General features: G+C 45.7%; 1 protein-coding gene and 1 long non-coding RNA gene across 3 annotated transcripts; one reads left to right on the top strand and one right to left on the bottom strand.

Moving 5' to 3' along the window:
- Positions 1–307: 307 nt before the first annotated feature.
- Positions 308–8,943, bottom strand: LOC137097524 (uncharacterized). The gene is made up of 2 exons (XR_010910250.1): positions 8,681–8,943; positions 308–1,300 (listed from the first exon to the last, which is right to left on the bottom strand). It is a non-coding gene; the product is annotated as an uncharacterized lncRNA (long non-coding RNA).
- On the top strand, positions 8,807–23,866 carry PAFAH1B2 (platelet activating factor acetylhydrolase 1b catalytic subunit 2). Of its 2 annotated transcripts, none has more exons than XM_060787070.2 (6): positions 8,807–8,953; positions 12,617–12,704; positions 14,538–14,627; positions 15,010–15,126; positions 15,538–15,660; positions 19,992–23,866. In XM_060787070.2, exons 2-6 carry the CDS (start codon positions 12,624–12,626, stop codon positions 20,268–20,270), a joined length of 690 nt encoding a protein of 229 aa, XP_060643053.1. In that variant the 5' UTR covers positions 8,807–8,953; positions 12,617–12,623; the 3' UTR covers positions 20,271–23,866. The 2 variants fall into 2 exon arrangements, with proteins under 2 accessions (XP_060643053.1, XP_060643054.1); XM_060787071.2 differs by lacking the exon at positions 8,807–8,953 and adding an exon at positions 8,997–9,099.
- Positions 23,867–25,033: the final 1,167 nt, after the last annotated feature.

Below are 25,033 nucleotides of genomic sequence, written 5' to 3'. Positions count from 1 at the left end.
CCTTAATTCGTGTCTGGGCAATGCTGCTGCGTTTGGTGGTCCCTCTGGAGACCTCTTGTCCACCGCTGCATGGTACACGGTAGACTCCTGCAGAAGTGAGATGATCCCTCTTGTCCTTTGCTGAACAGAGCATTGGTTTGCTTTTCTTAGTGGGTCTGTAGATGGTTTGTATATTGTTGTAACGAATTAGGAGAGAGGAGGGACGATTTATTATTTATTACTCTTAATGGTGCCACCAATGTGTGATATGATGTATCATTGGGAGATATGGCACACTGGACGCAGAATTAATGGAGATGAGGCAGTCTTCAAACAAAAGAGAACAAGTTTATTTTGTACAAAGCGTGTGGTTACGAGTTGTTGAATGACTTCTGGAACTTTAAGTAACACTCTTTCAAATGATACAGCTTATAGCAACTGTTAGTGAAATGTAGCACTTTGCTGAGCAATGTTTCCTGAGGTGAATAGCTTTCTCATTTGATCTGTCCTTGATCAAACTACTGATCTCTAGTCTTCTCCCGACTAGCTTTCTTTAGCCTTCCCTGACTAAAGAAACTATCTAGGTTTCTCCCTCCCGCCTTCCTAGGCTGAAAAACCTACTGCTATTCCCTCTCACTGCTCTTCCACTAAACTACTATCTCTGTCGCCTGACTGAAACTACCTCCTAACTGGAACTGCTCACTCTGAGCTCCAAACCCTAACTCTGACTGTTCACTCCTCTGAACCTAAACTCTAACTCTGACTGAACTTAAACTGTCGTTTTTCAAACTCTCCTCTCTAAGCTCCTCCCACTTCTCTACAGCATCGTCTCCATGGTAACGCACTCCTCTCAGCTAGGCCGCTCCAGCATTAGTGCAACCAATCCAAACACAAATACAGTTAAAATCATACAATTTATATTCAACTTCTGTACAATTGTGTTTCCTCATCAGCTTCCCTATGCGGTCAGTGGTTCCCTTTATGTCTGGCAAGAACACTTTCCCTCTGGGTGGACCTCTGTCTTGACTCTCGTGGCTTCTTCTTGGTGGTCTTGCCGCTCTTCTGATGCCTGAGGTGGAGTCTCCCTTGGCCTGGAGAGCCCAGTTGAGGGGGTTCCGTTCATCTTGGAGGAGGTGGGCTCCGCAGATTCTTTTTGACTGGTCTGCCAAGGCTTTAATGGGGCTTCTTTTTTGACTTGGGTGATGGTTGGAGTTTTTGTGTAGATATCTATCTGTGTGTGTGGGTTTTCTGTAAACGGTGTGGTCCAATTGTTGATCTGGTTTGCGGATGACTAGGACATCTCGAAAACATCTGGAAAGCTCTGCAGTAGCACAAAAACAGAAATCTGGAGATGCATTGAACATTTATTTATGTATTTACTGTATTTAAATAATAATAATAATAATAATAATAATAATCAACTTTATTTCTACCCCACCACAATCTCCCCGATGGGGACTCGGATCGGCTTACATGGGGCCAAGCCTGGACAACATAATACAGCAATAAAATCAAAGCATATACAACAGACAGCAACAACATTATCAAAATGACATTAAAAATAAAATAATAATAATAAACATTCCAATAGACACAATCACGATAGAGATACCACCTTTCTCACCCCTGGGAGGACTCAAGGTGGTTTACAACATATTAATGGCAACAATTCAATGCCACATACAGTACACAAAGAAATCATAAGAACTAATTACTACATATAACTATGACCTTAGAATCAATTAAAACCATTAAACATAAGACATACATAAAATTTAAACATCACGGAATGCAAAATCTTGCGGCGGGAGGCTTCTCTGTTTCGGAAGAGAGGGACGGAACTCCTCAAATTGAACGCAACAGAAATCTATGACACAAAACAAGCTTTCCCTATTTACCTGGGAAATATTATATTTACCAACTCTACTTGGCTTCCAAGATCAGGTCGCTGCAGTTGGTCCTTCCCTTTGCTTTCCGGACCCAGAAGCAACAGCGGCCTCACCTGGTTGCAAGCAACCTGTGTTTGCTCCTTTGAGGCCCCGAAAAGCAAGGAGCTACCCACACAGCATCACCCATTTCAGTTGCACAATGCATGGCCTTCCCTGCTTCACTCTATGGCAGGAGTGCCCAGACTTTTTGCAAAGACTGGCACTTTAAGGCTGATATAATAACATATAGTATTACTATATTACTGATGTTGTGCTGTCCTAATAATATGTTGTATATACATATAATATTGATAATATTATAATGTAATACAATATAATACTAATAATAATACAATATAAGAATTATATATTTCATATTACATGTAAATTACTAATAATATTACAGTATAGTGGAATACTACACTATGGGAGTGTATGGTACTAATATTGTGCTATGCTAATAATATATTGCATTTACATATAACTTAGAAGCTGCTTTGGGTCGCCTTTGGGGTGAGAAGGGTGGCATATAAATGTCCTAAATGAATAAATATGGGGGCCAGGTTTGTGGAGGTGAAAATGTGTAGGGCCCGACCCATTCTTTCAACCATTGATATTAAATGCAAAGGAACTGTTTCATGAAACAAGAGGCATGGGGCTCAGAAAGAAATCCTGTGTAATGTAATCTCTTTCTGAGCCCCATGCCTCTTCATTCTGTTTCTGTCCATGCTAAAAGGAGATTCTACAGATGCGAATAAATCTATATAAATAAAAATGCAATGTTCGTTTGTGGGATTCACAGAACTCAAAAACCACTGGATGAATTGACACCAAATTTGGACACAAGACACTTAACACCCCAATGTATGTTCTTCACTCAAAAAATATGATTTTGTCATTTGGGAGTTGTAGTTGCTGGGATGTATAGTTCACCTACAATCAAAGAGCATTCTGAACCCCACCAACGATGGAATTGAACCAAACTTGGCAGATAGTTCTCCCATGACCAACAGAAAATACTGGAAGGGTTTGGTGGGCAGTGTCCTTTGGTTTTGGAGTTGTAGTTCACCTACATCCAGAGAGCACTGTGGACTCAAACAATGATGGATCTGGACCAAACTCTACACGAATACGCAATATGCCCAAATGTGAACACTGGTTTAGTTTAGGGAAAATAGAATCTTGACATTTGGGAGTTGTACTTGCTGGGATTTATAGTTCACCTACAATCAAAGAGCATTCCGAACCCCACCAACGATGGAATTGAACCAAACTTGGCACACAGCTCTCCCATGACCAATGGAAAATACTGGAAGGGTTTGGTGGGCAGTGTCCTTTGGTTTTGGAGTTGTAGTTCACCTACATCCAGAGATCACTGTGGACTCAAACAATGATGGATCTGGACCAAACTCTACACGAATACGCAATATGCCCAAATGTGAACACTGGTTTAGTTTAGGGAAAATAGAATCTTGACATTTGGGAGTTGTACTTGCTGGGATTTATAGTTCACCTACAATCACAGAGTATTCTGAACCCCACCAAATGATAGAATTGGGCCAAACCTCCCACACAGAACCTCCATGTGGGCCACAGCAACGCGTGGGGACAGGGGACAGCTAGTTAATAATAATAATAAACTTTATTATATCCTGCCACCATCTCCCCAGTGGGGACTCGGAGCAGCTTACATGCAGCCAAGCCCGGACAACATATTACAATAAGATAAAACCAGAGCATAAACAATTGACAACATCATCAAATTATATTAAGAAAAAATTATAAACACAGTCATAAAATAACATTCCAATAAGCACAATCACAATAACAATGGGCGGGCCACATGTACGGGATAAAAACGATTCAAAGACTTTAATGAGATAAAAATAGGAACAAGTTATCTGCAGGGAACTCAAAAAAAATTACATCATGTAACACAGTAAAATAAAATTACATCATGTCATTTCCTAATTGGTTCCATCATAAAAACATGGAAGAAGAGGGGCATCTTGCAGCACATTTTGCTCTAGTTTTCCAATTAATATCTCATAATCGAGTCTTAAACAATTCAACCTAAATTTGTGGCACAACCATGAAGTTCCTGGAAGTACAACTTTTACAGTAAGGACCGCACAATTAAACAGGGAAGCACGCTTTCAATCAGGAACAGAACAACAACAGAGAGGAAAAAACCAGGCACAGATTAACACCTCCCAGCAACAGATTTTCCCAGACTCAGGCAGGCCTTCAAATGCTAATGAAGGTGATCAGCTAAACATTCACACCTAACTGCAGCAGGGAAGAGCTCCTTGCCCCACCCCAGCCATTCCACAGATATATAAACCCATTTTTCCTACTCCCAACAGACCTTCTCAACCTCTGAGGATGCTTGCCATAGATGCAGGCGAAACGTCAGGAGAAATGCCTCTAGAACATGGCTCTATAGCCCGAAAAAAAACCCACAAGAACCTAGTGATTCCAGCCATGAAAGCCTTCGACAATACAAGGAACAGAACATTTTTCAAATTTTGTTACATAGCGTTATTGACCTGAGTCACCAAAAAAAAAGTCCAAGAAATTGCATTGAATGTTCCCAGAATTCAGGGGTTCGGTTGTACCCAACGCCTGTTTTGCTTATTGAGAAATGGCATTTGCTAATGACTCATTTCACTCCAGGGTTTCAAGGGTTCTGGAAGGAAGAGATTTCGCATTCGGTGCAGGTGGCAGGGAGGGAGGAAAAGGAGGGCAACAGCTGGGAACAAGGCACACAAACATGATCCGCTGAGCCAAACACCCTCTTCACCAGCGAAAGGAACCAAGGGGCCAGGCCTCGCTCTTTGCTAATGCTTGTGATGCCAATTAGGTGCCATTTGCCTGCATCTTCCTTTCTTTGCACAGAACTTTGTTGTTTGCGGTTGCCCAGGGAGACGGTGGAGTTAGCCTCTCGAGTGGTCCATGGTTGCCAACGGCAACACCGGTGCTTTGTCTCCCCTGAAAAGAAGAGGCAGGTTATGTTCTAGTGGTTGTTGGAAATTAAATCCCGAAAACATAAATGATAAGATGTGATTACAACATTAAAATAATCGCCATGGGCACGGCCAAATTCAAGGATTAAACATTTTAAAACACTGGGAGATAGGGCAATGTAAAATATCAGGGAGGGGCTCCGGGGGATGAGGATTTAATTGCACAACAAGAAAATAAAGTGCTTCTGAGGGCATTTTATGCAGAGTTTGGCCAGAGATTGTCATGTAATCAATCACTGAAGGCACATTGTATGAGGAGCTAGAGCTGATAGAAGGAGCTCATCTGCACTCTCCCCAAATTCGAACCTGCGACCTGTCAGTCTTCAGTCCTGCCGGCACAGGGGTTTAACCCAGTGCACCACCGGGGGCTCCTAACCACCCCCAGGGTCTCCTTCAGAGTCAATCCATTCACTTCAAGGATCCCATCCATCCATCTTGCCCTTGGTTGGCCCATCTTCCTTTTTCCTTCCATTTTCCCAAGCATCCTTGTCTTCTCCAGGCTTTGCTGTCTCCTCATGATGTGGCCAAAGGACTTCCACTTTGTGGAACTTCCACTTTGTGGAACAATCTTGAACCAGTCTCCTTCCCTCCAGTGAGCAGTCAGGCTTTCTTTCCTGGAGGATGGACTGGTTGGATCTTCTCGCAGTCCAAGGCACTCTCAGGACTTTCCTCCAACACCACAGCTCAAAAGCATCTCTCTCCCTTCGCTCAGCCTTCCCGAAGGTCCAGCTCTCACATCCGTAGATGTGACGACAGGGAAGACCATGGCTTTGACTAGGCAATGGATCTTTGTTGCCAGTCTGATGTCTCTACTCTTTACTATTTTATCGAGACTGGACATTGCTCTCCTCCCAAGAAGGAAGCGTCTTCTGATTTCCTGGCCACAGTCTGCACCTGCAGTAATCTTTGCGCCTAGAAATACAAAGTCTGTCGCGGCCTCCACATTTTCTCCCTCTATCTCCCAGTTATCAATCAGTCCAGTTGCCATAATCTTGGTTTTTTGATGTTTAACTGCAACCCAGCTTTTGTGCTTTCTTCTTCCATCTTGGTCATAAGGCTCCTCAGCTCCTCCTCGCTTTTGGCCATCAAAGTGGTGTCATCTATATATCTAAGATTGTTAATGTTCCTTCCAGCAATGTTAACTCCAGTCTTGCATTCGTCAAGCTCCGCACATCACATGATGTGTTCTGCATACAAGTTGAATAGGTTAGAGTATACAACCCTGCCGTACACCTTTCCCAATCTTGAACCAGTCTGTTGTTCCATGGTCTGTTCTTCGTGTTGCTGCTTGGTTGTTATACAGATTCCTCAGGAGACAGGCAAGGCAGATTGGTCTCCCCATCCATCCATATAATCCTAGAATCCTAGAGTGGGAAGAGACCTCCTGGGCCATCATCCAGTCCAACCCCATTCTGCCAAGAAGCAGGAATATTTATTTATTTATTTACAGTTCTTATATTCCGCCCTTCTCACCCCGCAGGGGACTCAGGGCGGATTACAGTCAACACATATATGGCAAACATTCAATGCCAGTTTGACAAATAACATTTAACAGACAAATACACCGAGGCTATTTAACTTTTTTCTGGCCGCCAGGGGAGCTGCTGCTGTTCATCGTCCATCAACGACACCAATGAAGTTCTTCCGCATTCCACATTCCCCGGAGTCTTTTTTCTTTATGGCCTCATAAATTAGTTAAATTTTGCATTCAAAGCACCCCTGACAGATGGCCATCCAGCCTCTGTTTCAAAGCTTCCAAAGAAGGAGCCTCCACCACACCAAGAACTTGCCACAATTGAAAGAGTGTGATTCTTCCAAAGGAAAGAGGCCTTCCCACCTCAGCCCCCATCTACACTGTCACATATTTATTCATTTATTTATTTACTTTGCTTATATACCGCTGTTCTCAGCCCAGGGGCGACTCACTTACAACATAGGAACAACAAAATTCAAGACATAGTATAAAAACAATTCTGGCCCCAGAGTGGCCGTTGGTGTTGGGGGAGGGGCGCTGATGTCACAGGGGACAAGATGGCAACGTCCTCCTGGCTCCTCTTCTTTATTCTGGCCCCAGAGTGGCCGTTGGTGTTGGGGAAATGAGTCCTTAGCAAATGCCATTTCTCAATAAACAAAACAGGCGTTGGGTACAACTGAACCCCTGAATTCTGGGAACATTTAATGCAATGATCTGCTTTGAGCTGCCCTATAATCCAGTGCAAGGCGGATAATCCGGGTTTTGTATGGCCTCGGGATCCTTGATCTCCCAAGGCCTAGTCCAGCCTTCAGGCCTCCCCAATAAATACATATGTTGTTCATTCGTTCAGTCGTCTCCGACTCTTCGTGACCTCATGGACCAGCCCATGCCAGAGCTCCCTGTCGGCCGTCACCACCCCCAGCTCCTTCAAGGTCAGTCCAGTCACTTCAAGGATGCCATCCATCCATCTTGCCCTTGGTCGGCCCCTCTTCCTTTTGCCTTCCACTTTCCCCAGCATCATTCCCTTCTCCAGGCTTTGCTGTCTCCTCATGATGTGGCATTCAAAGGACTTCCACTTTGTCTCTAGTATCTTTCCCTCCAGTGAGCAGTCGGGCTTTCTTTCCTGGAGGATGGACTGGTTGGATCTTCTCGCAGTCCAAGGCACTCTCAGCACTTTCCTCCAACACCACAGCTCAAAAGCATCTCTCTTCCTTCGCTCAGCCTTCCTGAAGGTCCAGCTCTCACCTCCGTAGGTTACTACAGGGAATACCATGGCTTTGACTACGCAATGGATCTTTGTTGCCAGTCTGATGTCTCTACTCTTCACTATTTTATCAAGACTGGACATTGCTCTCCTCCCAAGAAGGAAGCGTCTTCTGATTTCCTGGCCACAGTCTGCATCTGCACTCATCTTTGCGCCTAGAAATACAAACCCTGTCACGGCCTCCACGTTTTCTCCCTCTATTTCCCAGTTGTCAATCATTCTTGTTGCCATAATCTTGGTTTTTTTTATGTTTAGCTGCAACCCGGCTTTTGCGCTTTCTTCTTTCACCTTGATGAGAAGGCTCCTCAGCTCCTCCTCGCTTTCGGGCATCAGAGTGGTGTCATCTGCATATCTGAGGTTGTTGATGTTTCTTCCAGCCATTTCCTCCCCAGCTTTGCATTCATCAAGCCCTGCACATCCTCGCATGATGTGTTCTGCATACAAGTTGAAAAGGTTGGGTGAGAGGATGCAGCCTTGCCGTACGCCTTTCCAAATCTTGAACCCGTCTCCTGTTCCGTGGTCAGTTCTGACTGTGGCTCCTTGGTCCTTGGTCAGATTCCTCAGGAGAGAGGGGAGGGGGCTTGGGATGCCCATCCCACCCAGAACTTGCCACCATTTATGATGATCCACACAGTCAAAGGCTTTAGAAGAGTCAATGAAGCAGAAATAGATGTTTTTCTGAAACTCCCTGCCTTTCTCCATTCTCCAGCATCCGGATATTGGCAATCTGGTCTCTCATTCCTCTGCCTTTTCTGAACCCAGCTTGAACATCTGGCAACTCTCGCTCCATGTATTGTTGGAGTCTTCCTTATACATATACATATACATACACATATTATTATATATTATATTATATTAAATACATATACATATACATATTATTATATAATATTATATATATTATTATATGTATATTATATATATATGAACAACAACATATATTATAAATATATGTAAATATTATTATAGCGATTAATGCCTAAAGAAAAGACCAGCCAAGGAAACCCACCCACAGGAACGAAGTAGGCCGGCTATTGGAATCGTTACGTCATCACGTGGCGTCATGTCTCTCCTGGCGGTGACGTCACCCGCGCCTGCGCCTCAGCGGCCATTCCTTTCCAAGATGGCAGCGGGAGGATAGAGAAAACAGAGAGAGAGAGAAAGCGCGAGAAGAGGAAAGCGGTGGCTTTCTGCACCTTCCGACTCGCCGTAGGCGGAACAGGCGCGCCCCCTACAGGAAGAGGAAAGCTTCCCAGCTCCAGCCAAACGGAGGAGGGGGTGTGTGAGTGTCGGGCGGGGCGGGACTTCCGCCGAGGGCGCAGCGGATTGGCCGGCGCCGAGGGTGTGCTGCCGGAAATGGCTTTCTGCGCAGGCGCGCTGCGGGAGGAGGGGGCCAAAGAGGCGGCGGCAACAACCACCGAGGCGAAGGTTTGTGGTCTGCGCGGGGGGCCAGGGGAGGCCCGGCCTGGCGACGCTCTGAGGCCCGAAGGCCGGGAAGGCCCGAGGCGCCCCCGTGGCAACAGGGCGGGATGGATGCGGGTTAGCACCTGGGTGTGGACAGACCGGCCAGGCCCCCCTCCCTCCTCCCCAGAAGAGCCGGGGGGTGTGAGGGGGCCACAGGCCCTGGGAAGCTCAAGGGGGGCCAAACTGCGCCAGTTCCGCAGTGTAGATGCGCCCAGAGATAACACAGGCCAGCCCCAGGGAGATCCTTGGCTTCCACCGAGAGAGAAGGCTATCCTCACCATCATCCAGTTCCTAGGATGCCATAGCCTCGAGCCCTGGCTGTCCAAGGGAGATCAAACTCTTAATTCTGGACAACAAGCCCCATGCGGAGCGGCTTAATGTTCTGCAGTGTAGATGCGACCAGAGATAGCCATGGCTTTCATAGGCAGAGAAGTCTATCCTTATCATCATCCAGATCCTAGGATGCCATAGCCTCGAGCCCTGGCTGTCCAAGGGAGATCAAACTCTTAATTCTGGACAACAAGCCCCATGCGGAGCGGCTTAATGTTCTGCAGTGTAGATGCCCCCAGAGATATCCATGGATATACATGAGACTACCCTCATCATCATCACCCAGTTCCTAGGATGCCAAAGCCTTGAGCCCTGGCTGACCAAGGGGACCAAACTGTGTTAATTCTGCAGTGTAGATGCGCCCAGAGATATCACAGGCCAGCCCCAGGGAGATCATTGACTTTCACCGAGAGAGAAAGCTATCCTCATCAGCATCCAGTTCCTAGGATGCCATAGCCTTGAGCCCTGGCTGTCCAAGGGGGACCAAACTGTGTTAATTCTGCAGTGTAGATGCACCTAGACTTACCACAGGCCAGTCCCCTAGGTATCCTTGGCTTCATAGAGAGAGAAGACTATCCTCATCATCATCCAGTTCCTAAACTGTGTTAATTCTGCAGTGTAGATGCACCTAGAGATATCACAGGCCAGCCCCATAGGGATCCTTGACTTTCACCGAGAGAGAAGACTATCCTTGTCACCATCCAGTTCCCAGGATTCCATAGTCTTGAGCCCTGGCAGTTGTTTGCATGTTAATAATAATAATAATAATAATAATAATAAAAATCGTGCCAAGAGTGTATGAATGTGACCGTATGTAAATAAGAAATAAGAATAGTAATGTATGAGTGTGACTGTATGTCAATAAGAAATAAGAGTAATAACAATGCATGAATGTGACTGTATGTCAATAAGAAATAATAGTAGTAGTAATAGTAACAGTAATAGCAAAGTGGTGCCAAGAATGTATGAATGTGACCGTATGTAAATAAGAAATAAAGAGTGATAATAATGCTTGAATGTGACTGTATGTAAACAAGAAATGATAGTAGTAGTAATAATAACAGCAATAGCAAAGTGGTGCCAAGAATGTATTAATGTGACCGTATGTAAATAAGAAATAATAGTGATAATAATGCTTGAATGTGACTGTATGTAAACAAAAAATAATAGTAGTAATAATAATAACAGCAATAGCAAAGTGGTGCCAAGAGTGTATGAGTGTGACCGTATGTAAATAAGAAATAAGAGTAATAACAATGCATGGATGTGACTGTATGTAAAGAAGAAATAATAGTAGTAACAGCAATAGCAAAAAAACCTCTACATTTGGCCTTCCCACTGTTTTTAATTGTGTGTTGTCTTACTGATAATGTTGTATATTTTATTGTCTATGTTTTTATTTTAATTGCTTGTATTGTTGTGTTTGGGCTCGGCCTCATGTAAGCCGCACCAAGTCCCTTGGGGACATGGTAGCGGGGTACAAATAAAGTATTATTATTATTATTATTATTATTATTATTATTAAGTGGTGCCAAGAATGTATCAACCTGACTGTATGTAAATAAGAAATAAGAGTATTAATAATGCATTAATGTGTCTGTATGTAAACAAGAAATAATAGTAGTAGTAATAACAATAATAATAGCAAAGTGGTGCCAAGAATGTATGAATGTGACTGTATGTAAACAAGAAATAATAATAGTAATAATAGCAATAGCAAAGTGGTAACGAGAATGTATGAATGTGACTGTGTGTAGTTAACAAATAATAGTGGTAATAACAGCACAGTGTGACTATATGTAAGTAAGAAATAACAGTCGTAATAATAGCAAAATGTGCCTCAATGCTAATCAAGGTGGTGAATGGCAACATTCCCACTTGCCTCCAGCAGACAAGAGTTCTTTCTTTCTCCCACCCTGGGCATCATTCCACAGGGTATATTTAAACCCTACTTTCCAACATTCTCTCCTGACGTTTCACCCACTTCTCTGGCAGGCATCCTCAGAGGTTGTGAGGTCTGTTGGAAACCCCATTATATATAAACCTCACTTGCCTAGTTTCCAAGAGACCTCACAACCTCTGAGGATGCCTGCCGTGGATGTGGAAGAAACATCAGGAGAGCTTATTTTCTGCTGCCCTTGAGTCTAGGATGTGATGGAGCAATGGCTTCAAACTACAAGAGAGGAGATTCCAACTGAACATGAGGAAGAACTTCCTGACTGTGAGAGCTGTTCAGCAGTGGAACTCTCTGCCTCGAAGTGTGGTGGAGGCTCCTTCTTTGGAAGCTTTTAAGCAGAGGCTGGATGGCCATCTGTCAGGGGTGATTTGAATGCAATTTTCCTGCTTCTTGGCAGAATGGGGTTTGACTGGATGGCCCATGAGGTCTCTCCCAACTCTAATATTCTATAATTTTATGTGTAGATGCGCCCATAGATATCACAGAGCAGCCCCAAAGATATCCATGGCTTTCACAGAGAGAGAAAACAATCCCCATCATCATCTTTGGTATACACAGAAGACAATAATCATCAGCCAGTTTCCAGGATGCCATAGCCTTGAGCCCTGGCAAGGGATCAAACTGCGTTAATTCTACAGTGTAGATGCTCCCATAAATATCACAGGGCTGCCTCATAGATATCATTGACTTTTGTAGACAGAGAAGAGTATCCTCATCATCATCCAGTTCCCAGAATGCCATAGCCTTGAGTCATGGCAGTTCAGGGGGGACTAAACTGTGTTAATTCTGCTGTGTAGATGTGCCCATAGATATCACAGTGCCGCCCCACAGGTATCCATGGCTTTTATATAGAGAACACAATCCTCATTGTCTAGTTCCCAGGATGCCATAGCCTTCAGCCCTGGCAGTTCAAGGGGGACCAAACTGCATTAATTCTATAGTGTAGGTTCACCCATAGATATCACATGGCAGCTTCTCTGTGTTCTAAAATGGAGTCTGAGCTCTGAGCAGTCCCAGATCTGATGTTGTGGTCTGCAGCCCCGCCCACAACCTCCAGAAACATAGAGTAAAAGGAAAGCTGCGTAACAAAACATATATATACAATGCAGTAAGCAAAAGGGATTATATACAAACAAATTACTTGTTATTTCCAGCACTCTCGTGGGTGCCTCCTGACCGTGTTTCTCTCTCCAGGGATAGGATGAGCCAGGGAGATTCCAACCCAGCGGCTGTCGCTCACGCAGCCGAAGATGTCCAGGGCGATGACCGGTGGATGTCGCAGGTGAGAGGGGAGAAGGGGTCCAAGAGAGGCCAAGGCTTATCCCCCGTCCAGTTTGGACAAAGTCCTAAAGCAGCGCTCTCCACACATTTTAAGCAGAGGGACAGTTCACCGGGGGGGGGGGGTGTAGTTTATTGTTGTTATTGTGTGTTTTCAAGTCCTTTCAGATTTAAGGCAACCCTCTCACAGAGTTTTCTGGTCAAGATTGATTCAAAGGAGGTTGGCCATTGTCTTCCTCTGAGGCTGAGAGAGTGGGACTTGGCGCAAAGTGCCCAGTGGGTGCACAGCCACAGTCTGAGGTTCAAATCACTATGTCATGCTTTCTGGATTCCTTCCCTCTCTCTTTCCTACCTACCTACCTTTCTTTCTTTTCTTCCTTCTCTCTCTTTCCTCCTTGCTTTTCTTTCTCTCTTTATTCTCTTCCTTCCCTCTCTGTTTCCTATTTTTCTCCCTTCCTTCTCTCCCTTCCCCCGCTTTTTCCACCCTGCCTTTCTTTCTCTCTTTCTTCTCTTCCTTCCCTCTCTATTTCCTTTCTTTCTTTCTCTCTTTCTTCTCTCTCTGTTTCTTATTTTTCTCCCTTCCTTCTCTCCCTTCCCCCTCTTTTTCCACCCTGTCTTTCTTTCTCTCTTTCTTCCTTCCCTCTCTGTTTTCTACCTACCTTTCTTTCTTTCTTTTCTTCCTTCTCTCTCTCTCTCTTTCCTTTCTTTCTCTCTTTCTTCTCTTCCTTCCCTCTCTGTTTCCTATCTTTCTCTCTTCTCTCCCTTCCCTCTCTTTTTCCACCCTGCCTTTCTTTCTCTTTCTTCTCTTCCTTCACTCTCTTTTTCCTCTGTCTTTCTCTCTTTCTTCTCTTCCTTCCCTCTCTGTTTCCTATTTTTCTCCCTTCCTTCTCTCCCTTCCCCCGCTTTTTCCACCCTGCCTTTCTTTCTCTCTTTCTTCTCTTCCTTCCCTCTCTATTTCCTTTCTTTCTCTCTTTCTTCTCTTCCTTCCCTCTCTATTTCTTATTTTTCTCCCTTCCTTCTCTCCCTTCCCCCTCTTTTTCCACCCTGTCTTTCTTTCTCTCTTTCTTCCTTCCCTCTCTATTTCCTTTCTTTCTCCCTTCCTTCTCTCCCTTCTCTCTCTTTTTCCTCCCTGTCTTTCTTTCTCTCTTTCTTCTCTTCCTTCCCTATTTCCTTTCTTTCTTTCTCCCTTCTCTTCCTTCCCTCTCTATTTCCTACCTTTCTTTTTCTTTTCTTCCTTCTCTCTCTCTTTCCTTTCTTTCTCTCTTTCTTCTCTTCCTTCCCTCTCTGTTTCCTATCTTTCTCCCTTCTCTCCCTTCCCTCTCTTTTTCCACCCTGCCTTTCTTTCTCTTTCTTCTCTTTCTTCTCTTCCTTCCCTCTCTTTTTCCTCTGTCTTTCTTAATTTCTTTCTTTCTTCTCTTCCTTTCCTTTCTTTCTCCCTTCTCTTCCTCCCTTCTCTATTTCCTACCTATTTTTTCTTTCTTTTCCTCCTTCTCTCTCTTTCCTCCCTGCCTTTCTTTCTCTCTTCCTTCTCTTCCTTCCCTCTCTTCTCTTCCTACCCTAAAAGCACTTATGAAAACATAGTATTACACGCACCATAAACATTGAATGTGGTTTTGAAATGCACAGTCGAAATGGGTCAACCTGCTGGAAGAGAGACGTTTTCAGTTGTGTTTTCGTGTCGTGGGTTTGTTCAGCTTCTTAGCAAAAGGAACCTTATTTCTAAGTTTTAAATCTCTAGTTTTTTGCTTTGCGTAAGGATTTCAAGGCCACAAAGAGTGACAAAGGAAAGGAGTGAAGCCTTGTTTGCTTTAACCCCCTCGCCTCTCTGATTTTCCAGCACAACCGATTTGTCTTGGACTGCAAAGACAAGGAGCCGGACGTGCTGTTTGTGGGGGACTCCATGGTGCAGTTGCTACAGCAATATGAGGTAATTGTGGAACTCCCGTATCCTCATTTGCTTCACTCCAAGAATGATTGCAAAGGATGCTGGGTTTTTTGCTGAAGTAGCCATCTGTCTGGAGTGCTTTGATGGCAGAAGGGGGTTGGACTGGATGGCCCCTTAGTGGGCCCTTTCCAACTCTATAGAGCAATACAGACTGCTTGGGAGTCCAGCAAAGTCTCCTTCTTTGAAGGTTTGTAGCAGAGGTTGGATGGTCATCTCGCGGGAGGGCTCAGATGTTGTCCTTTTTGGCAGATGAGGGTTAGACTGGGTGGCCACTGGGATCCCTTCCAACTCTTATGATTATCCTTTTTTTCTTATGTTTTGTGTATATTATTTATTGATTCGCCAAACTGGTTTCTCTGCACAGATCTGGCGCGAACTCTTTTCCCCTTTACACGCGTTGAATTTTGGGATCGGCGGGGACACAACGGGGCACGTCTTGTGGAGGCTGAAGAACGGCGAGCTGGAGAACATTAAGCCCAAGGTAAACGTTGTGGCTGAGAGAGCAAGTGCTAAGTGCTTGAATGTATTTTAGCTAACGATATTACAGGGGTGCTGGGCTAGGGATTTGTGTTTCCTGTGTCTTTGTATACTTGCCTTGTATCCTTCACTGCAGAGGACTAATCAGTAAAGCTATCTATAGAAATGAGAAGGACACCGAACACTGGATCCATACAATAAAAAAAGTAAACACATAAGCGATGCCCCTCTGTTCATAAATCTAGTTTGCTGTTTGTTGTTCCAGCACAAACATTGCTGCATTCTAGTTTGTTGCCTCCATTACATGGCTAGCCTACGGTTTGTGAGACCACAATCCCTCTCGCCCCGCTCTCCTCTTTGGCTTGGACTCTGTGCCGCCTCCCAAGCCCCCCTGACCCCTTGCTCTCGCCTGCAGGTCATTGTCGTCTGGGTGGGGACGAATAACCACTTCAACACGGCAGAAGAGGTCGCCGGCGGGATCGAGGCCATTGCCAAGTTCATCAGTTCACAGCAGCCCCAGGCCAAGATCATCGTCCTGGTAGGCCATCCATCCCACCATCACGGGTTGGGTACTAGGATCCCATTGGGGCCCAAGGATCCTTTGCTGGGGGGCGGGGGGGGGGGGGCGGAGGGAAACCTTCTCTAGAAAGATTCTGCCCACTCTTCGCCTTTCTTTTTCCCAACTCTGATAAGAAGCTGAGAAGGAACTAGGTCAACCTGTATTCATTTTTCCCACGAGGTAGAAAATAATAATAATAATAATAACTTTATTTTTATACCTCGCCAAGGGGACTCGGGGCGGCTTACAAGAGACAAGCCCAAAATTACAAGTAAAACACAACCGATTAAAAACAGCAGATAAGATATAAAAACAATTGTAAACAACATCAAAATATGGCTGAGAGAAAGAACATAGCTTGGACTTGGTATTTCTAGTGTTCTCCTCTAATTCAGTTATTCTTTAATAATAAATATAACAATAATAATAACCACACAGCACCCTAATAATTCTGGCTGTGAAAGAGTTTGATAATAGGTAAATGTAAAGGTCTCTGATATTAAGTCTAGTCGTGCCCGACTCTGGTGCTCATCTCCATTTCTAAGCCAAAGAGCCGGTGTTGTCCGTAGACACCTCCAAGGGCATGTGGCCACTGGCATGACTGCATGGAGCGCCGTTACCTACCTGCCAGAGCAGTACCTACCTATCTATTATGTATTGTTTGTCCATATTTCTCAATATTTGTGTGTTTTGACTGGGCTGTGACCCGCCTCAAGGCACAAGGAGAGGCGGGTAAGAAATAATAATAATAATAATAATAATAATAATAATAATAATAATAATAATAATAATAATAATTTTGTTTCTTTCCCTCACAACACCCCAGTGATTCTGGCTGTGAAAGCTTTTGACAATACAGTTGTTGTTGTTGTTGTTGTATTGTTGAAGGCTTTTACAGCCAGAATTATGATGATGATGAATATTATTATAATTATTATTCTATAATAACTGAATCAGAGGAGAACACAAGGGCTATCAAGTCCAAGGCTTATGTGTTGTTTGGCCATATTTCTCAATATTTGTGTGTTTTGACTGGGCTGTGACCCGCCTCAAGGCACAAGGAGAGGCGGGTAAGAAATAATAATAATAATAATAATAATAATAATAATAATTTTGTTTCTTTCTCTCACAACACCCCAGTGATTCTGGCTGTGAAAGCCTTTGACAATACAGTTGTTGTTGTTGTTGTTGTATTGTTGAAGGCTTTTACAGCCAGAATTATGATGATGATGAATATTATTATAATTATTATTCTATAATAACTGAATCAGAGGAGAACACAAGGGCTATCAAGTCCAAGGCTTATGTGTTGTTTGGCCATATTTCACAATATTTGTGTGTTTCGACGAGGCTGTGACCCGCCTCAAGGCACAAGGAGAGGCGGGTAAGAAATAATAATAATAATAATAATAATAATAATAATAATAATTTTGTTTCTTTCCCTCACAACACCCCAGTGATTCTGGCTGTGAAAGCCTTTGACAATATAGTTGTTGTTGTTGTTGTATTGTTGAAGGCTTTTACAGCCAGAATTATGATGATGATGATGAATATTATTATAATTATTATTCTATAATAACTGAATCAGAGGAGAACACAAGGGCTATCAAGTCAAAGGCTTATGTGTTGTTTGGCCATATTTCTCAATATTTGTGTGTTTCGACGGGGCTGCGACCTGCCTCGAGGCACAAGGAGAGGCGGATAAGAAATAATAATAATAATAATAATAATAATAATAATACCCACACAACTCCCCAGTGATTCTGGCCATGAAAGTCTTCGACAATATTATTATTATTATTATTATTATTATTGCACTCATTGAATCTGGATCTCAGCTATGTTTCTTTCAGCCGTATTGTTTTTATACTGCTTTCTATTGTGTTGTTATTTGTTTTATCTGATGTTTTAATTGGTTAAAGTGTTTTATATGTGTGTTTTAATTGTAATCTTGGGCCTGTCCCTTGTGAGCCGCCCCGAGTCCCCTAGGGAAGATGGTTGGCTAGGTAAACAAATTAAATTATTATTATTATTATTATTATTATTATTATTATATACAGTAGAGCAGGGTTTTTTTTTAAAACAGAGGGCCAGGTCACAGTCCCTCAAACTGTTGGAGGGCCGGATTATAATTTGGAAAAAAAACATGAATGAATTCTTGTGCACACTGCACATATCTTATTTGTAGTGCAAAAAACACTTAAAATAATACAATAATTAAAATGAAGAACAATTTAAAAAATATAAACTTACTAGTATTTCAATGGGAAGTGTGGGCTTGCTTTTAGCTGATGAAATAAGGTTGTTGTTGTTGTTGTTGTGTGCTTTCAAGTCGTTTCAAACTTAGATTGACCCTGAGCAAGGGCTGAGTAAATGACCTTGGAGGGCCATATCCAGCCCCCGGGCCTTAGTTTGAGGACCCCTGCAGTAGAGTCTCGCTTATCCGACATAAATGGGCCGGCAGAATGTCGGATAAACAAAAATGTTGGGTAATACGGAGTCTCTTACTGTTACCTGTCCAACTGTTGTTAGTATTCTAGTTGTGCTACTTCACCAGACACCTAGAATGCTAACAACAGGGACTCAAAAGGGTGAAGGCAAGATAATGCCTCTGGGCTAGAGTGGCCCAGCAGAAAGTGCCTGGATGCGGAAGAGGAGCGTGGAAATCACAGAGGGAGGGAAGGAGGGAGGACGCTTCCACTTCCGGTCCTGCCTCTTTTCCAACCCTTTCCTCCCTCCTCCTCGTCTTGCCTTTTTCTCTTATTGGGAATGGAGAGAGTGTTGTAAAGCACTCCTTGAATTGAAGGGGAAATGCTGGAGGAAAAGGGGGGTGTTGGATAAGACGGAATGTCGGATAATAATATAATGAAACTATTTATACTCCGCTACCATCTCCCCAAGGGACTCGTTGCGGCTTACATGAGGCCGAGCCCACAATACATCAGCAAAAACAACAACAGTAATACAAGACAATAAAATAAAACGCATAAACAAAAAATAGGCAGTAAACATCAACAATAACATTTAAAAGCCTATGGCTGGGCCAAATGTGAGAGCCGTTCAGCTCTCACAGCTGACTGTGAGAGCCGTTCAGCAGTGGAACTCTCTGCCACGGAGTGTGGTGGAGGCTCCTTCTTTGGAAGCTTTTAAATAGAGGCTGGATGGCCATCTGTCAGGGGTGATTTGAATGCAATATTCCTGCTTCTCAGCAAAGGGGTGGACTGGATGGCCCATGAGGTCTCTTCCATGATTCTAATGTAATAATTAAAAATTTAAAAAATAATGCTGAGCAAGACCAGGTGAAATCTAACTAGGATAGAATTTCAGAAAAGAATGGGGAGTACAGACAGTCCAATAAGTGCAATTAGGGACATATTGCTGGGAGTTTCCTTATTCTGGGAAGGCACACTGGAACAGCCACGTTTTCAGGCTCCTCCTAAAGATTGCCAGAGTTGGGACATGCCTGATGTCCTTGGGGAGTGAGTTCCAGAGTCAGGGGCCACCACCGAGAAGGCCCTCTCCCTCATCCCCACCAATCGCGCCTGCGATGGAGGTGGGAGTGTGAGCAGGGCCTCTCCAGATGATTGAAGAGATCGTGTGGGTTCATACACAGAAATGTGGTCACACAGGTAGGCAGGTCCCAAACCGTTTAGGGCTTTGTAGGTAAGAACCTGCACCTTGAATTGGGACCAGAAAATGAACGGCAGCCAATGGAGCTCCTTAAACAGGAGGGTTGACCGCTCCCTGTAAGGAGCGCCAGGGATAAACGAGATCCTACTGTTCTAAGTGATGGAGAGCAATTTATTTATTTTGTCGTGTCAGAGCAGCCAGTCCATTATATTACATTTCTAACAGAACAAAGCAAACAAACAGAAAAATACACAACTTGTGAGTTTGGTAGTTGGTTAAATGTCCTTTGACCAGTATCTGGCCACCTGGAGTGCTTCTGGTATTGCTGCAAGAAGGTCCTCCCTTGTGCATCTGGCAGGGCTCAGGTTGCATCGCAGCAGGTGGTCAGTGGTTTGCTCTTCTCCACACTCGCATGTCGAGGATTCTACTTTGTAGCCCCATTTCTGAAGGTTGGCTCTGCATCTCGTGGTGCCAGAGCGCAGTCTGTTCAATGCCTTCCAAGTCGCCCAGTCTTCTGTGTGCCCAGGAGGGAGTCTCTCATTTGGTATCAGCCATTGGTTGAAGTGCTGGGTTTGAGCCTGCCACTTTTGGACTCTCGCTTGCTGAGGTGTTCCAGCGAGTGTCTCTGTAGATCTTAGAAAACGGAGAGCAATGGTATCCTTTTGCCTTCCTCCTTGCAGGGCCTTTTGCCGCGCGGCGAGAAGCCCAACCCGCTGCGGCTGAAGAACGCGCTGGTGAACCAGCTGCTGAAGGCTTCGCTGCCCAAGCTGTCCAACGTGCAGCTGCTGGACGTGGACGTGGGCTTTGTGCACTCGGACGGCACCATCTCCTGCCACGACATGTTCGACTTCCTGCACCTGACGGGGCCCGGCTACGCCAAGGTCTGCAAGCCCCTCCACGAACTGATCATGCAGCTGCTGGAGGAGACCCCCGAAGAGAAGCAGGCCACCCTGGCCTGACCCCCGCGGCCTGCCTCCCACTGCCCCTTGATCCCCCTTCCTTCCCTTCCCTCCTTCCTCCCTTCCCCCCTTCCTTCCTTCCTTCCCCAGGCACTACAGAACCCTCCCTGCTCCGAGCGCGGTCCATCCTCCAAAGTTCTTTTTTCCAAGCACTGGCCAAGGGAGAGGTGGAGAGAGCCACCAAACGGGGTGGGCGGGCGGGCGGGCAGAGCAGTAGGAAGCAAGCGGATCATTTCCCCCCTCCCCCTCTTTATTTGTCTTGTTTACACCCCCCAAACACCCCTTCCCTGCCCTCCCCCCCCCCCTCGCTCCTGCTCCCTTCTGCTGGTTCTCTCATTGGTTGTCCAGGCTGAGCTCACATTCCACTCCCTGAACTTGGAAGAGGAGCGGCTTCCTTCCGGTTATTCCGTTTTCTTTTTATATACTTAATTGGGGTTGGGGGGGGGGGTTGTTTTGTTTTGTTTTAAGTGATGATAACTCGCTGCTTTCCGGCCCCAGGAGGCACCCACACACACCTGTGCCCAACCTGTGAAAATAATCGCATCCGAATCAAGTGAAGAAGAAAAAGAAGTTGTCATTTCAGGCTGCTTGCTTTGCCGCTCTCTAGTTTGATGCATGCAGGGATGGAGATAAAATAAAGGGGGGGTGGGCTTTGCTTTGGCATCCCGGTCGCCTTCCTTGGTGTGAAACTGACACCTCTGCCCTCCTCGGGGCCGCTTGCGCTTACGTTCCTTCTATTATTTTAAGAAAAGCAAGTGACTGTTACTTTCTCTTACTCCCTCCCCTCTTCCTATGAAATCATCCGCACCCATTGCTCTTCTTTCAAGGCCTGGAAGCATTAGGAGTTCAGAGGTGTATATTTCCTGAGAGGCAAAGCCCACTTGCAGGCTTGTTTCCCCAGTTCTGCTCTCACTGCAAAGAGAGAGAGACATTGAGGAGAGCAACCTGGGTTCCTTCCCCCTTCCTATAAAATAATCTGCACCCATTGCGCTTCTTTCAAGGCCTGGAAGCATTAGGAGTTCAGAGGTGTAGATTTCCTAGAAGGCAAAGCCCACTTGCAGGCTCATTTCCCCAGTTTTGCAAAGAGAGAATGCCATTGAGGAGAGCAACCTGGGTTCCTTCCCCCTTCCTATAAAATCATCTGCACCCATTGCACTTCTTTCAAGGCCTGCAAGCTTTATGATTTCGGAAGTGTATATTTCCAGGGAGGCAAAGCCCACTTGCAGGCTCGTTTCCCCAGTTCTGCTCTCGCTGCAAAGAGAGAGCGACATTGAGGAGAGCACCCTTTCCCCTTCCTATGAAATCATCTGCACCCATTGCTCTTCTTTCAAGGCCTGCAAGTGTTAGGAGTTCAGAGGTGTATATTTCCTGGGAGGCAAAGCCCACTTGCAGGCTCATTTCCCCAATTCTGCAAAGAGAGAATGCCATTGAGAAGAGCGACCTGGGCTTCTTCCCCCTTCCTATAAAATCATTTGCACCCTCTACTCTTCTTTCAAGGCCTGCAAGCTTTATGATTTCAGAGGTGTATATTTCCTGGGAGACAAAGCCCATTTGCAGGCTCGTTTCCCCCAGTTCTGCTCTCACTGCAAAGAGAGAGTGCCATTGAGAAGAGCAGCCTGGGCTCCTTCCCCCTTTATGAAATCATCCGCACCCACTACTCTTCTTTCAAGACCTGCAAGTCTTAGGAGTTCAGAGGTGTATATTTCCTGGGAGGCAAAGCCCACTTGCAGACTCGTTTTCCCTGTTCTGCAAAGAGAGAACACCATTGAGAAAAGCAACCTGGGCTCCTTCCCCCTTCCTATAAAATCTTCTGCACCCATTGCTCTTCTTTCAAGGCCTGCAAACTGCAAGTGTTAGGAGTTCAGAGGTGTAGATTTCCTGGGAGGCAAAGCCCACTTGCAGGCTTGTTTCCCCAGTTCTGCAAAGAGAGGGAGCGCCATTGAGAAGAGCAGCCCAGTCTCCCTTCCCCTTCCTATAAAATAATCTGCACCCATTGCTCTTCTTTGGGAGGCAAAGCCCAGTTGCAGGCTTCTTTCCCCAGTTCTGCTCTCGCTGTAAAGAGAGCAGCATTGAGAAGAGCAGCCTGGATTCCCTTTCCTATGAAATCATCTGCACCCATTGCTGTTCTTTCAAGGCCTGCAAGCTTTATGATTTTGAAGGTGTAAATTTCCTAGGAGACAAAGCCCATTTGCAGGCTCATTTCCCCCAGTTCTGCTCTCACTGCAAAGAGAGAGTGCCATTGAGAAGAGCAACCTGGGCTCCTTCCTCCTTCCTATAAAATAATCTGTACCCATGGCTCTTCTTTCAAGGCCTGCAACCTGCAAGCATTAGGAGTTCAGAGGTGTAGATTTTCTGGGAAGCAAAGCCCAGCTGCAGGCCCATTTCCCCATTGATAAAAGCAGTCTGGGCTCCCTCCCCCTTCCTATGAAATCATCTACTCCCATTGCTCTTATTTCAAGGCCTGCAACCTGCAAGTGTTATGAGTACAGAGATTTCCTGGGAGGCAAATCCCAGTTGCAAGCTCGTTTCCTCAGTTCTCTCGCTGCAAAAAGCATTGAGGAGAGCAGCCTGGGGTGCGGAGGGCTTTTGAGGATGAGGGACTGGGCCTATAAAGCCTTAATTTGTGCCCAGAGAAGGAGCACATCCCTCCAAAGAAAGGGAAAAGCCCTCATCCAATCTGAGCAGGAGGAATCTCCTTGCTCAAATGGGAGATTCCTGGGCTTCTTTCTGACAGGGACGCAGACAAGTCACCAGCCTAAAATTGCAGCCACTGCTTGACGTGATGATTTAATTTTTCTTGCTGCAGGGCTTCTTATCATAGGAGCGGGGGGGGGGGGGGGGTTCCCATGTTGCTCTCGTGAGCATTTGTTCCCCTGGCATTGTTTCCTCCAGCAAAAGGCCAAGACAGTGCAAAGCGGAGGGATGTTTTCAAGGGAGAGCATTGAGTCTTGTCTTGCCCTGGAGTGGCAGCTTTTGCGCACCAAGCCAGAGCTGCGTTTCCCTGCCTCGTGCCACAGGGACGAGCATGCCTGGGGAAGGCCAGAGTCGCGCAAAGTCCCTCAGCACACACGCAAGACCCAGCTCCCTCCCCACGCCTCCTTACACCCACTTGCCTACCAGCGGTCCTGATCCTGAGCGCCACTTCTTCTCTCTCCTTTGCCTCCCCTTCTCTCTCTCTCTTTCTCTCTCTCTTATCAAATCTCATTGCTGTTTACAGTTTGTGTGCTGCGACCCAGAAGAGAATCCTTTTCCTTTTTTTTTTTTTGTCTGTCCTGTGGTGTATGAGCATTGCCAATTTTATATTTATTGCAGCAAAAGGAAAAAAAAGAGGAAGAAAAAAAATAGTGTGAAAGCAAAGGTTTGGGAATGTTGTCTTTCCTCTTTGTCAGTGTATGTCTGGTCTGGTCTGGGGGGGGGGATTTGGGAGGGGAGGGGGCGGCCCGGACCCTCTCCTGCGTCCCTCCCCTCCCTCTCTCTCTCTCAAAACACAACACCAACGAGACGGTGGTTCTGCTTTGGCAAAAACAACGGCATTGGCGAGTGGTAGAGCTCACTGTTTAGTGCATATTTCAATATAAATGTATATGTTTCACCAAGTGGTTTGTGTGGATGTCTCTCTCATCTTGCGGAAAGGCAGCTGGGGGGGGGGGGGGTCTTGGTTCTGGGCAGCCTGGTTTAAAGCCCTGGCACATTTGGGGGGGGGGGGAGGAAGCAAAGAAGGAAGGGTGTGATGGAAGGCAGAAGGAAATGAGAGGGGAGGAAGAAAGGAAGGAAGAGGGAGGAAGTGAAGGAGGATGGGCATGATAGGAAGGAGGGAGAAGGAAATAAGGGTGGAGGAAGTGTGGAAGTGAAGGAGGAAGAGTGCAAGGGAGGGGGAAGGGAGGAAAAGGAGAGGAAGAAGGAAGTAAAAAGGAAGATGTGAGGGAAAGGGAGGAGGACGAAGGAAATGAGGGAGGATAATGGGAGGGAAGAGGAAGAGGGATGGGAGGGAGAAGGGATGGAGGAAGACTGGGAGGGAAAGGAAAGGGAGGAAGTAGGAAGTGAGGGCAAAGAAGAAGAAGATTGGAGGGAGGAAGATGGGGAAGGAAGGGATGGAAAGGAAAAGTAGGGAGGAAGTGAGGTAGAGGAAGTGAATGGATGGGAAGGGGAGAGGAAGGGACAGAATGGAGGGAGGAAAGAAAGGAAGAAGTGAGGGCAGGAAGGAAGAGGGAGGGGAGCGCAGGCTGGAATGGAAGTAGGAATGAGAGGAAGGAAAAAGGAAGAGAGGGGTGGGAGGGAGAAAGGGAGGAGAGGAGGAAGGCAGTAAGGAGGGAAGGAAGTAAAGAAATAGGAAAGGAGAATCCCAGGTGTGCTGTCCCTTGTGGGTCCAGCCTGGAAGGGAGGAAGGAAGGAAAAAGGAAGTAAAAAGAAGGAATGGAAGGAAGGTGGGAGGGAACGGAAAGGGAGGAGGAAGAAGGAAATGATGGGAAGGGAAGAAAATGGGAGTGGGGAGGAAAAGGGATGGGAGGGAGAAGGAAGATGGGAGTGAGAGGGAAAGGAAGGGAGGAGGAAGTAGGAAGTGAGGGGGAGGGAAGAAGATGGGAGGGAGGAGGAAGAAGGGGAAGGAGGGAGGAAGGGAGGAGGGAGAGGAAGGGAGTGGATGGAAGCAAGGAGGGAAATGGGGGAAGGAGGAAGGGATGGGAAGGAGGAAAGGTACAGAGGAAGGAAAGGAAGTAAGGAAGGAGAGGAAGGGAGTGGATGGAAGTAAGGAGGGAGATGGGGGG

Source organism: Anolis sagrei, chromosome 7 (genome assembly GCF_037176765.1).
Source record: "Anolis sagrei isolate rAnoSag1 chromosome 7, rAnoSag1.mat, whole genome shotgun sequence".
NCBI classification, from domain to species: Eukaryota; Metazoa; Chordata; class Lepidosauria; order Squamata; family Dactyloidae; genus Anolis; species Anolis sagrei.
The sequence above is the reverse complement of the archived record's forward strand: the minus strand, read 5'-3'. Positions and strand labels throughout refer to the sequence as shown.